Here is a 14,248-nt window from a genome sequence, read left to right on the forward strand (position 1 = left end):
TAGTTTTATTTGAATGGTAAGTGATAGTCCTAAGTATTTTCTCATTTTTTTTTCCTACATGAGACTAAATAAACCTAGTTTTAATCTTTCTTTGCTTTTGCATTCAATACTATGAGCAGAACATTTTGTTCTGTTTACTTAAAAACTATTAGATAATATTTTCCTGTCATTTTTAGTGTTCTCTATGGATCTTAAGTCTTTTGCAACTTTCTTAAATGGAATTCCTGATGACACTGTATTTTAGTAAGGACTCTACAGGATATTGTGTAAGGATTACCTGGGAAGACCTTAATAGCAGAACCACAGTTTGATCTCTGTGGGCCTTGCATTTTTATTTATCATATGAGTGAATAACTAGTTATTTTCCCTTGTTTTTGAACAATTTGACTTCCTATTTATAAATTTTCCATTATGCCAAAAGCCTTATTTATCATGTGTTTTTAACACCTAGTCTTTTCAAAGGCGATTGATATAAATAATAAAGTTTTATTGTCTGGGGATGAGAAGAATGGAAACAAAAATATAATTCTCTTTAGAGAACTTTAGAATTGATTCTTTAAACAATTTTTTCTTATTCCATAATATGTGTTCATAATAAAAAAATTAGATGAGCAAAAGGTTGAAGATACACCAAATTCTGCCATCCAGGAATAATTCCTAACATTTCTGTATGGCCTTCTAATCTTTTTTCCTGTACATGTGTGTATATATATGTACACACCCCCAAATGGGATCATGTTAATTTGTAACCTGCATTTTCATTATAATGAACATCTTTCCATGTGATTATTAGTCATCTGTAACATAATTTTTTTCTGTATTAAGTTATTAGCTTTTTTTTTTTTAATTGAAGTATGATCGATTTACAATGTTGTGTTTCTGGTGTACATCAAAGCGATTCAGTTTATATATATATATATATTCGTTTTCATATTCTTTTCCATTATGGTTTATTACAGGATATTGAATATAGTTCCCTATGCTATACAGTAGAACCTTGTTGTTTATCTGTTTTATATATGGTGGTTTGTATCTGCTAATCTCAAACTTCTAACTTACCCCTCCCCCTTTCCTTTGGTAACCGTAAGTTTGTTTTCTATGTCTGTGAGTCTGTTTCTTTGTAACATCATTTTTAATGGCCATGTTTTACTTAATCATTTCCTACTATAAGACATTTAGGTTGTTTCTAACCAGAAAGTAGAGTGATGAACATCTTTGTAACTGCATTTTTGTTCACATGATTACTTCCTTAGGACAAATTCCTGAAAGTGGGCTTGCTTAGGTCAGGGTATGAACATTTTAAACACTTTAGAAAGTTTTACCAGCTTGCTCTCCTATCACGTGTAAGAATGCTTGTTTTCCTATGAGGGCATAGTTGGTATCAGATTGATAGAATTCTGGGAAAAGATCTTCAAAGGACTTTTAGTTCAATCCCCTTATTTACATATGAGGTGACTGAGAACCAGAGAGGTTAAGTGACATGTACAGAGCCAAATTCAGAATCAAGGAATACTGAATCCTAAGATCAGTACATTTCCACACCTCCAAGCAGTTCTCCAGTTCTGAGAGAAAAGGAGGCAAATTGCAAGATACATAAAGGAAAGAATGGAAGAACTAAGATGAATGAGGATAAAATATAATGTACGTGTTTATCTGTCAGCAGAATACATGTTTATTTTTGTTCCCACTTACCAGTACTCACTTTTCTTCAACTCTGTCTGCTTTAATATCCCTTCCTTACTACAAGGTTATAAGAATATGTGCCTGCTTATAATCAAATCCATGCAGAGCTTACTGCAACAAATTAAAATGAAGTCTTTTAAAGTAAAAACTAACAGAGGAGAAGAAGAGTTTATTGTCTTTCATTACTGTCTCCTTAATTTCCTTGGGCCAGCTTTCTAATTTTTTTAGACCCCAGCAACTTTCTTGTAGATTTGATGAAATAATAATCTTTCATTACAGTCTCATGAAAAAGAAAGTATGCCATAATGAACATTTTGAGAAAGGATCATAATATTCTAGTTATGCTTTGGATTTTTAATCATGCAGTTAATAAATTTTACTCATTTTTGTCGGAATCAGATATTTGGACAATGAGTTTTAACAAATGGATTAAAATTTGCTTGAAAGCCAGGAAAAAAATGGCAGAGTAATAATACTATGAAGTGTCTAGATTAGAGGTCTGGGTTAAATCTGATCTTTTAAACATCTTTGTTGATCATAGGAAAAAGTGCAGAACTGTACTTGTTTAAGTACCACTAGATTCTCTTTGGAATAGAGGCCTGGGTCATTAAAATAGTAATCATTATAAGCTTCTTAAACGTCATGTAAATTGCCTATTCTTATGGAATTATAGGTATATGGTATTTATTATGTATCTTGGTTCTTACCTAACTATAGGATCTCAACAATTTGAATCTTAATAAAGATATCTCCCTATCCTAAGGCCCTTAGTTTTCCATGTTTTGGGTTGTTAGTATACTTTAGTAGATTATCTTTTGGAAATTGTTTTTGTTTTTATCAAACTTAATGGACTTGGATTTACTGTGCTGAAGTTTGGATATTATGCATTTTCTTTATTTCCATAACCAATACCTAAATATAAATGCTAGATGTATCATTTAATCACATTTAGTATCATTCCCACAGATAACTGAAGTTTATCACTTACACTCTTGAAATTTTACCTGTCTTTTCTCTGAACTTTTGAACTGATTTCTTGCTTTTCTCTTTTTTTTGATCTTTTCTCCATGGATTCAAAGGAAAAGGTATAGTAATTTTGGTTTGCATGAGTGACTCTTTTTCTTTTGACCTTTTTAATGTTGAAAAAGAATGTTACTAGTTACAGTCAATGTCCTCTTATGAAATGCTTATTGAAAAGTTTTGAAATTAAAGTAGGGAATTGTTAAAAATTGTAAATATATGCATACCTTCAATGTTTTATTTTAAATGAAAATAAATCATTGAATATTGATCTTAATCTTTTGGCATAGACCAAAACTGTTTCTTTGAGTTTGTATCTGCCAGTTGGACGTCTGCAGCATCTTTTTTGGCATAAGCTGCATCAGTGATGGGTCATGCAAAATTTGTACTTTTACTTAAAAAAAAGAGGTAAAAGCTTAGGCACCTGTGAATCAGTCGAAGTGTGCAAAATTTTAGATTTTCATAAAACTTCTTTTCAGTTTTCTGCAGTTATCTTGTCCATACCTTACTTCATGACAGTTAATTTAAAGCAACTCATCTTTACCAAGTTTTTCTGAAACATTCATTGAGCTTTCATAGAAACAACAGCTCTTTCTTTTCCACTGTATTTCATCAGTTGACAATATTGTTTAATTACATGTTTAAAGTACAGTAATATTACAGTGGCATGAACAGGTTTGGAAATGAACACAACTGACTTTTCGTAAGCATCTGAGTTCTAGAAAATAGCCAGTTAGCTGTGGGGAGTCAGTGTATCGTGGGGTTTAGTCAGTAAGCTTTATAGAGGGAATGGAGAACTTTAATTCTGTGTGTTTGTTAGATGGCAGTCAGGTAAAGTGCTTCTGCTGTTTTATGATCATTGATGATGAAAAATGTTTCCTAATAACTCTTTTCTTCTCCTTTGGTCTTAGAGAATATTTTAATAATGCACAAAGGAGTAGTATTGAAGAATGGTGAATACTGGCAATAAAAGTAGAGCTCTACACACATAATTAGATTTTGATTCCTTCTAGGATCTAGGTATTTCCTTCTTTGATGGTCTTTGGGATGTAGTTAAAACAAATTAGGGGTGAAGAAATAGAGGATTAGATTAATTTTGGTATATGGAGAGAGAGCAGAAATTCTTGAAGTATGTACAAATTTAGATTTTATGGCTATTATAGACTTTATATGTTTTTTATGGCTTTTCTTTGCTACTTAGCACATTACTCTTAAGCCTAGAATATGCTGAGATCTACCCTAAGTAAAGTGTGCTGCGAAAGGTATACTGATAAAGAAATAGATATAATTCATTTCACTATCAAATGGATGTGCTTTTTGTGGTATCTGGGCTTCGAGTTCTCTTAATTAATTGGTAAGCTATTTATTATCATTAATAATAATTCTTCATGGGACTTTCTTGATGGACCAGTGGTAAAGAATCCACCTTACAATGCAGGGGACACGGGTTCAATCCCTGGTCAAGGAACTAAGATCCCACATGCCATGGGGCAACTAAGCCCGCGCGCCACAACTACTGAGCTCGAGTGCCTCAACTAGAGCCCGCGTGCCGCAAACAACAGAGCCCATGAGCCCTGGAGCCTGTGCGCCACAACTAGAGAAGAGAAAACCCGCACGCCACAACTAGAGAGAAGCCCGTGCACCACAAGGAAGAGCCCGCACGCTGCAACAAAAGATCCCGCATGCCTCAACGAAGATCCCGCATGCCGAAACTAAGACCCAACTTGGCCAAAAAAAAAAAATCTTAAAAAAAATTATTTGCATGTGTACCATTGGATAGTTTTCATATTTTTCATAGGCATTTACAAAATTTACGCTCTATGCCAACTCTTTGAAGTTTATAGGAAAAATGATAGTCTCATTTCATATTTCTTGCCCAGATCAGGAGCCCCATTGGAGGAGGAGAATGTGGAGAGCTCTCATTTTCACCTTTCTTGCTTCTGTCCAGGTCCTTTTGTTCTTTTCATGTAGCTTTAGAAATTAAGTGTTTGGAAGAGGTTTTAAGTCTGTCTTCACCAAATACGTTTCCCCAGAATTGTCTAGAAAAATCTGGACTACAGAATGTTCTTCTAGTAGAAGAAACCTCTTCAATAAGACCCTGCTTTCTTCTTTCCACAGAAATTCTACCTTTTCTGATTTTAGTCTAAATTGTATAGCAAGTTTGTGAATATGGCACCATAAATATAGAATGTATAATGACAGCAATAAGAATTGATAAGTATCTTTGTGGAGTTAAACTATATTACATTTTATGCACTGTCTATTACCTCACAGCCACTCTACCTTATAAAGAGACATTATAAATACAATGAATACATTGTAAAAGTTAAGGACAAAAATTGACAATGTTTTCATTAACATAGTCCTGTGGGATGTAAATTTAATACATATTTCAGGAGTGACCAAGGCTGATAATGTGGTCCTTGTCTTAGCTAGTTTTTTAGTACACAGGACCCACAGTCAGGAAAGCAGAGTCATGTTTGGGTTTTTAATGTAGAAGTTAGATGTGTCTTTTTCCTTCCCTCTTTTTTTCTCTATTTCCTTTTTCTTAATGGTACCCTTATTCTCTATTTTGTCATACTCCTTAATTCTCCTGTGCTTACTTTCCCTGAGTTATAAGAGTACTTAAATAGTATAATTTTTAAAATATATTTATTTATTTATTTGTTTCTGGCTGCGTTGGGTCCTCATTGCTGCACACGGGCTTTCTCTAGTTGCAGCGAGCGGGGGCTACTCTTCGTTGCGGTGCGTGGGCTTCTCATGGCGGTGGCTTCTCTTGTTGCGGAACACAGGCTCTAGGCATGCGGGCTTCAGTAGTTGTGGCATGTGGGCTCAGTAGTTGTGGCTTGCGGGCTCTAGAGCACAGGCTCAGTAGCTGTGACGCACAGGCTTAGTTGCTCTATGGCGTGTGGGATCTTCCTGGACCAGGGCTCGAACCCATGTCCCCTGCATTGGCAGGCGGATTCTTAACCACTGTACCACCAGGGAAGCCCAAATGGTCTAATTTAAAGTATGAATTTAGGTAAAGCAGAAAGCATTAGTTAGTGTCTTTAAGTATTGGTGGATCAGAGCTTTATAGAGTTTGGATCTCAAAACCGGGATTACAAAGGATCTCAGCAGGATGCTATTCAAACACTACTCTCCTAGAAGGCAGGCAGCCCAGGCTAAAGGGACTTCTTTTTGAGGCTGGTGTGGAATTTCTGTCTTTGTCCTCTTACTTTCAGCCCATTCATTGGACTACTCACATGACCCAAAGTGGTAGCATATATAGAAAACTGTTGCCCAACCACTGAATCTTGACAATTTGCAGAATAAGGTATATGGATAATCCACTAACTGTAAAGGTAGCTCTGACAAAATAAGAATCATGGAAAACACTATTTTAGGCATGCAATTTAATAAAGCAAAATAAAATGGGATGTCATTTTTAGAGTCAGGAAAAAGGAAATTTTAATAACTTGGATTAAACTGGAGGAGGGAGGAACGTATGTAAGGAAAAAATAAGGAAAAAAATCTGTAATTGTTACCATTTTAGATTTGAGTAAACAGGACTTTTAAAATATATCAGACCTTGTATATTTATGAATTTTATTCCTTTTCTGATACTCATCTTGGAAGGCTAAGGTCTAAAATGATTTCAGAAAACATCAAATATTTCCTATGTGCTAGATAGAATACAGCCATTAATTGTGTCAGAACTCCTTGGGAGGTGGGGGTTGCTATTTGAGCCTGCTTATGAACACAGAAGAATATTCTTACAGTAGTCACTTTGGATGGGCAAAAGGACTTACCTAGTATTATTCCTTACATTTGAGAATGAATGTCTTTAGGCTCTTTCTGATAACTAGATTTACCTTGATAGGAGGAAGATTTGCAAATGTGGCAGCTATTCAGATGATTGTCAGATGGCTTCTGTGTGCAAGGCACCAGTCTAGGTATTCTGGGGATGTTAATTCACTCATGATCTCAGCCCTTAGAGAAGTCATAGTCTAAGAGTGAGAGTAAGATGTATTTACCTCCAAAAATTAGCACATAGATAGTGAAGGGAAGCACAAACAATGGCTGGGGGAGTTAAGAGACCTCCTGATTGTGCAAGTATGGTAGTTTTTTTCCCCCTTAAACAGTTAAATTTTGTAGGCATGCCTTCTTATGTTTACATTTTTTATTTCATTGTTTTCAAGTGGGTACAATAATGAACTCTATATAATATAAAATAAGCATTGCCTAGGAGAAGCCCTAGAGGAATTTAATTATTAGATAATAAGGTTTAATAATATCTGAGTGCCTCCTGGATAAATCAGAGATGATTACGGCAAAATTCTTGCCCTTAAGTAACTTAATCTAGTATAGATTTGAATTATTTGCTTTTAGCATATCAAATGTTGATGCTTGAGAAGAATTTTCTTAAGCAGTTTAAACATACCATGTGATTTTATTTATATTGTTCATTTGCCTGGTAAACCTTTTCTTCATGGATAATATAATGTAAATTTCAGCCAAACTCTAAATTAATAAATTTTGATTTTTGAAGTTTTAAAGCTACTTTAAAAGGTGGTATTTCATGTAACCTTGCATCCTAAAAATAGCAAGAAATACAATTCTAGAATGAAAGTTAGTTCAAAGAGCTTTCGTAGGATTTTTTTTAACTTATTAGCAAGTTTTGTATTATGCTTCCTTGTAGTTATTGTTTTTTTCTGCTTTCTTAGTGTCTAATTCAATGCCCAGTGTCTAGTTAGATGCTCAATAAATGTATTTTAAGATGAATGTAACTTCATCGTTTGATTCTTTTGATACTTGCTACCTCAAAGTGTTTGAAAACAAGCCTATACTAAGTATATATTTATTCATGCCTTCATTTCTTTCACTTCATTTTATCAATTGCTTTCTTTAGATCAGAATCAAGCTTTGCGACTCTGTCTGGGTAGCACTAGTGTTGGAGGTCAATATGGAGCCATCTCTGCCCTCAGTATCAACAATGACTGCTCACGACTTCTCTGTGGCTTTGCTAAAGGACAGGTAAATAGGAACTTTATTTTACCCATAAGACAATGTAAAATCAATTTAAAAAAAAGTATTATCTCTAGATCAGTATCTCGAAGACTAAAACGTGTTATAAAGTGACATGTCTGTAGAGCTAATCTGAGTTTGCTTAGTCTGACTTTTGTCCAAATTTTTAAATATTATTGACTGAGCCAGAGTCTGTGATTTTTAATATCTTAATTCATATGTCCATATAAGTAAATAGGTTTTATAAACCAACCAGGCTGTTATACAAAATTTACTTTCTTACTGTAGTGAGGATAATTGTTGTTGATTTTTAAGGACACTATATTCTGCTTTGTGTATTCTTATTACTGTGTTCCTAGATAACTATTTTGGTATTTCTTTTTCTTCTGAAACTGGCAGTAAGTTTTGTTTCTTCTCTTCTTCTGACATATTAATTGGTTTGGCAGTAAGCCTTTCTATAATTTTTACCAGTGCTAAAGAGATTGACTCATTAAAGAAATTTCTTTTACCTCTCAGTAAAACAACAAGATTTAAAATCTGAAGGGTAAAGTAGGTTGGGCAGGATGAGGGGAGGATGAAGATGAAATAAAGGCCCCACGCTTTAGTGGATCTGCAACCTTTAGTTATGTTTTAACTTTATAGTTCTTTGTCTGCAATGTTTATAGACCAGGAATAGATTATTTCAGCCAAAAGCCAGGAAACTTAAGTCCAAAAAAGAGCAATAAATTTGTTTTTAAAGCATTTAGTTGTCTTATAGATCACTATGTGGGATTTGGCCAGTGGAAAACTTCTAAGATCAATAACAGATGCTCATCCTCCAGGAACAGCAATATTGCATATTAAGGTAAAGTCCTTATTTTCTTTTTCTAATCATCTTCATTATTATGCCTTTGTATCCATTTTTAAGTAGATTTCTTTATAAACAGACTCCTTGAAAGTGAACTGTCTTTTATTTGACTGGCCCAACAAGATGTTTTCCCAAGTTAAAACCAGAGATGGGCTGGCATGGTAACATTCAGCTGTAAGTTGTGTTGAAATCTAGTAGATGTAGCAGGAAGGAGAGTAAATTGATGTGATCCTGGACGAAAGGCTGGCAGCAAAGACAGGCAGTACCCTACCGAAAACCCATGTGCAGATTTTAAAAGGTCTTTTTACTTTGTTTAGTCCGCCAGGATTTTATTGCTGAGGCGGTGTGCTCTGTCACACTTTGTTGGGAATTACCTGAAGTTCAAGGCACCAATTGTGAAAGAACCAAGCTTTGCATTATGTTTAGAAACAAATCTGTTGGTTTATTTTCTTTCAGGCCTCCAAAGGAAAAGCATCAAGATTTGAATCTTGGCTTTCTCCTTACATGCCTGAAAATAATAAACCAACTTAGGTAACAGATTTCATTTATAAATGCAATGCGAACCTTGGTTTTTGTATGCTGTCAAGCCCATGTTCAGAAGTATAAAATGTACAGGACTATAACTAAGGAAGTCTAAAATCAGATCTTCTGGATTTTAACCATGTACACATTTGGTTACTTAGCTGTGCAGACCTCTCTTATCCATACACATTCTTTTTAAAGTCTGGTAGCATCTGGAGTTTATGTGTCTGCATCTCGGTTAGTTACATAAAAGTCTTTTGTGACAAAGCAGCATTGAAGCATTTAGTTACAATGAAAACAACCAAGACAAGTAAAAGTAGAGAGAATTTCTCCTCTTTCTGAATATCATGGCAGTTTATCTTGACCTCTTTTCATACGGCATGAGCCAACCTCTAATATGTTGTAGTTGTTTGTGTTATGTCTTATCTCCTTTAAAAGATTGAGATCTTTGAAACCAGGATCTGTTTCTCTTTAATTTTTGTGTGTTACATGTAGTAGCACATTACAATAAATAGTGCTCAATAAATGTTTGGTTGGTTGTTTATAAAAGTCCCGTCCATTTGCAGAAAAAAGCAAAATCTTTGGGAGAAGCAATAGGAAACAGAAGAGATAAAGGCAAAGAGAAAAAGGCAGAAGAGATAAAGGCAGAAGAATGCAGCTGACGTTAAAAGCAGACTAGTAGTGGACATTGTGTTGCTTGGGAATGGTGATAAGTGCAGACACTGACTTTACTTCTGAGGTCTTCCATTGACAACGGCTACTTGCACTTCAAACCTCTTACTCATTGTTCTCCAGACTTAACCCTACACATCCCATCAATAACAGTTTGGGCTTTAATTCATTTATATATACATATGTATGTGTGTGTGTGTGTGTGTGTGTGTGTATATATATATATATATATATATATATATATATATATATTTATTTATTTATTTAAAAATTATTTAAATATGCTAGTGTACTATATTTAAGTACATTATAAAACACATACACAAGAAGTAGAAAATTAATAAATAAAATCATGAGTGCTGTTATTTTCCCTACACTCCACTTCGGCAACTACTCAGCTAGGCCTTGAGAACAAAGGTGTAGGACTTCTTTACCCGTGTGTGGGGTTGAGGAAGAATAATTTCATAGTAGCCTCCTGTACCTCAACCATCCCTGAAGAGCACAAAGCCATGAGATTTAGGATGGTTTCACAAACCTCTGGGGTTAGGGAGATTAGTCACTCTAAGTGATACAAATTAAGTTATTCAATTTTGTATCCTACAACACTCATATCTACCATACCGCATAAGCCCTTAGGACCATCTGTCATTGTGAACATTATTTATTATTTGAGTTTTCCAGAGTAGATAATAATAACTGAAGTATACTCTGTCGAAGAAGATTGAGGGGGCAGCACGTTTTAGGAAGAGTTACATAAAAAAAACTGCTTTACATGCAGTGGATTAACTCTTCAGTTATTGGAAAACATATTCCAGTAAGTTTATTTCCCAAAGATACCAAATGTCTTTCACTGTGTCTTTATTCTTGAAAGCTAGGCAACTGCAAATGTATCCAAAGTATCCTATTTAGCTTAATAGCAAGTTAGAAAAAATTAATGTAAGAACCTAAGTAGAGAACTTTAGGGCTGTTATGAGTCATAGTTTGTATTTTTCTTTTACCCTGATGAAAGGTGGTTTTTGCTTTCTTTAAAGCCTCATTTTCTTAAAGATATTGAGCCATTTTTATTCCAAATATGGGTAAGTTTGTATGTTTAGAGTACTGAGGTAGATCTAGTTTAGGTGATTTCAAATGCTATTAAATGTATTTGTCTTAGATTTTTAAAATTTTATAATTTTTTCCCTTACCTTTTTAATACTTGATTGGTTGTCTGAAAATGTATAAGAAAATAAATTCCTTCTCTGTTTAGTTTACAGATGATCCAACTCTTGCAGTTTGCAACGACAGCGGAGGCTCTGTTTTTGAATTGACATTTAAGTAAGAGACTAATGGACATTTGTAGACAAATGAAAAGATTAGCTCCAGTTTAATGACTTGAAGTTGAATATGAAGAGGTCTGGAAAACCCATGTGATTGGAAATAGGTTGTGGCTGTGTATTACACTTAACCTGGGGGTGCTTATAGAACATACAGAGCACCAGGCCGGGCCTCCCCAAATCCTATCACAGTAGATCCGAGATGGGATTCTAGACTCCTACTCCCCAGAGTATTCATAAGCTCTGTCAATCTTGGGAACCATTATCCTGGAGTATCTCACTAATTTCCGTTTAGGCCCCAGGCCCAGTTGATTATAACCATAATGGCCAGGTGTAGAAAGGTTTTTATTGCCTTGGCATTGCCCTGTTTACTCTTTAAATAAGAGGAAAGACTACTTAGATACATGGAAGAACATTTATAAATCTGAGTTTAAAAAGTAGAACGAAAAATTCAATGTGTATTGTATTTCCATAAGTTCTTCAAAGTAAGGACTATGTTTCTTGTATTTCTCATACCTTCTAACAATGTCGAGCCCAAAGTAATTGCTTAAAAAATACTATTGATTTATTCAGCTAATGTTTATTGAGCATCTCCTATGTGTAGGCATTGTTCTAGACACCAGAGTTACAGCCATGAACCAGACAAGGTTGCTACTCCAATAGAACTTACATTCTAGTTGGGTCGGGGGTAGGGAGACACAAGAAACCAATGCATAAATGAAATAACTATAGATAGTTATGAGTACTGTGAAAAAAATAGAACAGGTCAGTGTGCTGGAGTGCATTTGAGTATAATTTAGGAAGGCTTCTCTCCGAAGGCGACATTTGAGCAAAGACCTGAATGACAATCTGGTCAACAAGTGGAAAGATGTAGAAGAAGTGTTCCAGGCAGAGGGATGTTCAAGCACAAAGCCTTTGAGGTGGGCACAGCGTGGCATGCTGGAGCAGTGGAGAGAAAGACGGTGTGGCTGGAGCATGCGTTTGTCAGGAGCAGCAGTAGTGGGAGAGGAGTGAAGGCAGGAGCCAGATCATATAGGACCTTTTAAACATGGCGAAGAGTGGATTTTATTTTATGTACAGTGGCAAGCCATTGGAGATTTTTTAGGAGAAGGCTGATAAATCTGACCCACACATTAAAAATGACATGCTGATGTCATGTGGAGTTTGGATTGTTGGGGGCAGGAGTAGGAGTTAGGAGGCTTTTTTAGTAGGCCACGCTAGGGCTATAGCGCCTTGGATCGTTGCTAAGTTGATCTGGCATTTTTTGGTTACATTTTCAGGAGAGTGATGGGAGTGAGAACATGTGAATCTAGATGCCTGTTCAGTGGTTCCAAGGGTGAAGTTTGCTGTATTGAGCCTCTCCATTCTAAGCCCGAGTTGAAAGATCATCCCATCACACAGTTTTCCTTATTGGCCATGGCATCCTTAACAAAGGTAGGTGTATTTAGAAGTTGAAGCTCATAACTTTAGAGGCTTTGAATACCAAAAATTTGAAAATTGCAGGGTAAATATTAAAATGTATTTTTTCCCCTAAAGATACTGGTCATTGGATTGAAGCCATCCTTGAAAGTGTGGATGACTTTTCCTTATGGACGGGTAAGTAAGGCTCTCCATCTTATTGGTAAAAAGACCGTGTCAGGAGGTTGGGGAAAATGACTTGCAAGTGACACATTCTGTGAGGTTGTCAGAAAACTAGGTAGAATGGAAATCAGTGCTGCAAAGGTCACTGTCTGATTACCTTGATGTGCCCAAAGCAGCATAAGCTGGTGACTACAGCAGTAACCTGGGGATCACAAGATCTGTACTTTTCTACCTTTATTCTGTTAAGTTTTTCTCTCATGAACAGCTGCTGCTTTGATAATGAACTACTGATCGAGAACACCCCACCGTAATACCCAGCATGAATTGCTGCTGCATACTCTTTCCTTGGCTTCTTCTGCCTCTGATATTTTACTTTGGAGGATGATACTTCTCAGAATGTATTATGCACACCTCAATTTCCCTTTTCTTTTTCCTGATTGGTTGTTTTCAAAGAGTTGTTTTCTTCCAGTGTGTATATGAGGAGAGGCATTGATGGGATGGGATGGGATGGAGAATGATGGTGCAGAACGAAGACTAGTTCAGAAAGTAGCCGCTGTAATGAGGGAGCTCACTCTTCTGTTTTCTTGTTGGTACTCGGTGTATCTTTGGGCCGCAGGGGAAGCAGGTCTGCCCTTTCAGCTGGCAAAGCTGGCTTGTATTGCCATTAACAGTTCTTAGGTGAGCTTCATTGGCTAATTGAGATTTATCATGGTAGTATGTGTTTACATCTCTTTGTATGTTTTTATTGGTGTTTTTTCCAACATTTTATTATGAACATTTTCAAACAAATAGAGAAGTTGAAAGAATTTTACATTGAACATCTATATACTTACCATTGTAAAACTCTACCATTAGCATTTTATTGTGTTTTATTATATACCTGTTCATCTCTATGCAGCCATCAAATTATGTTTTTTTAAATGTATTTCCAAGTAAATTACAGAAATTAGTACTCTTTTTTCCTAAATATTCAACTTGCATATGATTAAGTACAGTTCAGTATTTGTTGAAGTTTTTCCTTTGGTGTAACAATTTACATACAACAAATGTACAGATCTTGAGTGTACATTTGCTGAACTTTGCCAAGATGTATGTACTTTTGTAATCCAAACCTCTGTCAAGATGTGGAACATTACCATCCACACAGAAAGTTCCCTCATGACACTTCCCAGTCAGTCCCTGCTCCTTTGGAATTGATTGATTGATTGATTGATTGATTGATTGATTGGCTGCATTGGGTCTTTGTTGCTGCGTGCCGGCTTTTCTCTAGTTGTGGTGAGCGGGGGCTACTCTTCATTGCAGTGCGCGTGCTTCTCATTGTGGTGGCTTCTCTTGTTGTGGAGCATGGGCTCTATAGACGCACGGGCTTCAGTAGTTGTGGTGCATGGGCTTCAGTAGTTGTGGCTCGCGGGCTCTAGAGCGCAGGCTCAGTAGTTGTGGCGCACGGGCTTAGTTGCTCCACGGCATGTAGGATTTTCCCGGACCAGGGCTCGAACCCGTGTCCCCTGCATTGGCAAGCGGATTCTTAACCACTGTGCCACCAGGGGAAGTCCCTCCTTTAGGAATTTTAATGAGAAATTAGGAGAAGTTTTATCAAGGAACA

The 14,248-nt window shown here is 35.9% G+C and overlaps 1 protein-coding gene across 6 annotated transcripts in view; it reads left to right on the plus strand.

Annotated features, from left to right (window-relative positions):
* VPS8 (VPS8 subunit of CORVET complex) overlaps positions 1 to 14,248 on the plus strand; it is a 277,646-nt gene that overhangs the window by 31,331 nt on the left and 232,067 nt on the right. For all 6 annotated transcript variants that reach the window (XM_082461426.1, XM_082461424.1, XM_082461428.1 and 3 more), the window contains exons 8-12: positions 7,595 to 7,719; positions 8,468 to 8,554; positions 10,998 to 11,065; positions 12,345 to 12,498; positions 12,601 to 12,660. In XM_082461426.1, coding sequence (XP_082317552.1) covers positions 7,595 to 7,719; positions 8,468 to 8,554; positions 10,998 to 11,065; positions 12,345 to 12,498; positions 12,601 to 12,660 — 494 coding nt within the window. The remainder of the gene's footprint in view (positions 1 to 7,594; positions 7,720 to 8,467; positions 8,555 to 10,997; positions 11,066 to 12,344; positions 12,499 to 12,600; positions 12,661 to 14,248) is intronic.

Source organism: Balaenoptera physalus, assembly GCF_965194825.1.
Source record: "Balaenoptera physalus genome assembly, chromosome: 4".
Lineage (NCBI taxonomy): Eukaryota > Metazoa > Chordata > Mammalia > Artiodactyla > Balaenopteridae > Balaenoptera > Balaenoptera physalus.